This window comes from Crocuta crocuta, unplaced genomic scaffold, assembly GCF_008692635.1.
Source record: "Crocuta crocuta isolate KB4526 unplaced genomic scaffold, BGI_CrCroc_1.0 scaffold913, whole genome shotgun sequence".
In the NCBI taxonomy this organism is placed as follows: Eukaryota; Metazoa; Chordata; class Mammalia; order Carnivora; family Hyaenidae; genus Crocuta; species Crocuta crocuta.
Window position 1 is genome coordinate 20,202 of NW_027531940.1, and position 1,482 is coordinate 21,683.

At 44.0% G+C, this 1,482-nt stretch overlaps 1 protein-coding gene across 1 annotated transcript in view; it reads left to right on the forward strand.

Annotated features, from left to right (window-relative positions):
• The window catches only part of LOC144240662 (nuclear RNA export factor 2-like), a 56,738-nt gene that overhangs the window by 1,232 nt on the left and 54,024 nt on the right, over positions 1–1,482 (forward strand). The window contains exon 3 of the mRNA XM_077775040.1: positions 53–156. Coding sequence (XP_077631166.1) covers positions 53–156 — 104 coding nt within the window. The remainder of the gene's footprint in view (positions 1–52; positions 157–1,482) is intronic.

Below are 1,482 nucleotides of genomic sequence, written 5' to 3' on the forward strand. Positions count from 1 at the left end.
CGTGCCGGGTGAAGCAGCAGTGGCGCGCGACATTGGCCCACTAAACTGGCAGCAGCTATGACCCGGTGAACTGGCGCCGGCACGTGGTGAAGCAGCGGCTGCTTGAGCGAAAGTTGCCTGCTGAAGCGGCAGCAACAGTAAAGCGGTTGCAGCGGGGTGAGACGAAGCAGACTCTGCGGACCTGAAGTTGCTACATTCACCAAATGCACTCGGGTTGTATTGCTGCTTGACCCTGGCGGATCTGAGGCTGCGACACTTCCCCAACCCTCCACTCAACCCCCGGCAACACGGAAGCAGCGACCAGCGGAACTGTTAATGGCGGTATAACAAAGCCTCTCAGGAGTAATCAGACTAGATAGTTTCTCTGGATAACACCACCATCTTTCTCTTACCTCTCCAACCATATTCCACCCTTTAGCTCTTTGAAAAAAGCTTCTTACCCCTTCTGCCTCCTCATTCTATTTCCAATTTTCCCTCATCCCCGCCTTGTCTTCTCTCTCTCTATGCTCTTCAACCAGCACTGCATACACCCGGCTATTTAATTGTAGCTGGGAAATCTGGTTATTTGCTTTAAACCGATCTTTGTCTATCGGTTTTCTTCTTTCTTCCTTTGCTTTTCTTCTTTTTGACTTTTTTATGTATTTTATTATCATTCGCCTTCCCTCCGTCTTTTCTCGTTACTTTTTAGTTTTCCCTCTCATTAGTGTGAATGTTGGATTTGTCTCTGCGTTTGTGTCCCTCTGTTCCCTGTGTGGTTGTATGTTTTCTTCTCCAGGGTTACCTCAAGAAACAAGACAAAGTACACGTGGTGGAGAGTCCCAAATACCACTACGAGTAGGAAAATAAAATGACCAAGGTCTCAACAAGAGAGACCAAGAGATACCATTCAAAGAACACTTGCTGAAAGGATAGGTCCTGGACAATCAAAGAGTCTTCTTGGATATAGCAGCGCTCACAGGTGCAGAGCATAACAAGTCTTTAACTTTAACAAGAGACAGAAAGCTAATCAAAATGCCAAAACGAAAGAGCTCTCCTCCAAAGAAATTCCAAGAAGAATTGACAGCTAGTGTACTGCTCAAAACAGATATAAGCAGCATAACTGAACAAGGTTTTAGAACAATAATCGTAAAATTAATCGGTGGGGTTGCAAAAAGCATAGAGGACCTCAAAGAAACTATGACTACAAACAACTTGGAGAACAAAAATAGGCATGATGAATTAAAAAATGCGATAAATTAGATACATAATAAACTGGAGGTGTCCAATGCACAGATTGAAGAGGAAGAAATGAGAATAAGTGATTGAGAAGACACCATGATAGGAAAACAAGAAGCTGACAAAAAAAGAGACAAACTGATCCAGGAACAGGAAAGAAGAGTTCGAGAGCTCAGCGATACAGTCAAATGGAACAATATCCGTATCATAGGAATTCCAGAAGAGGAAGAGAGAGGGAAAGGTGCTGAAGGAGTCCTGGAACAAATT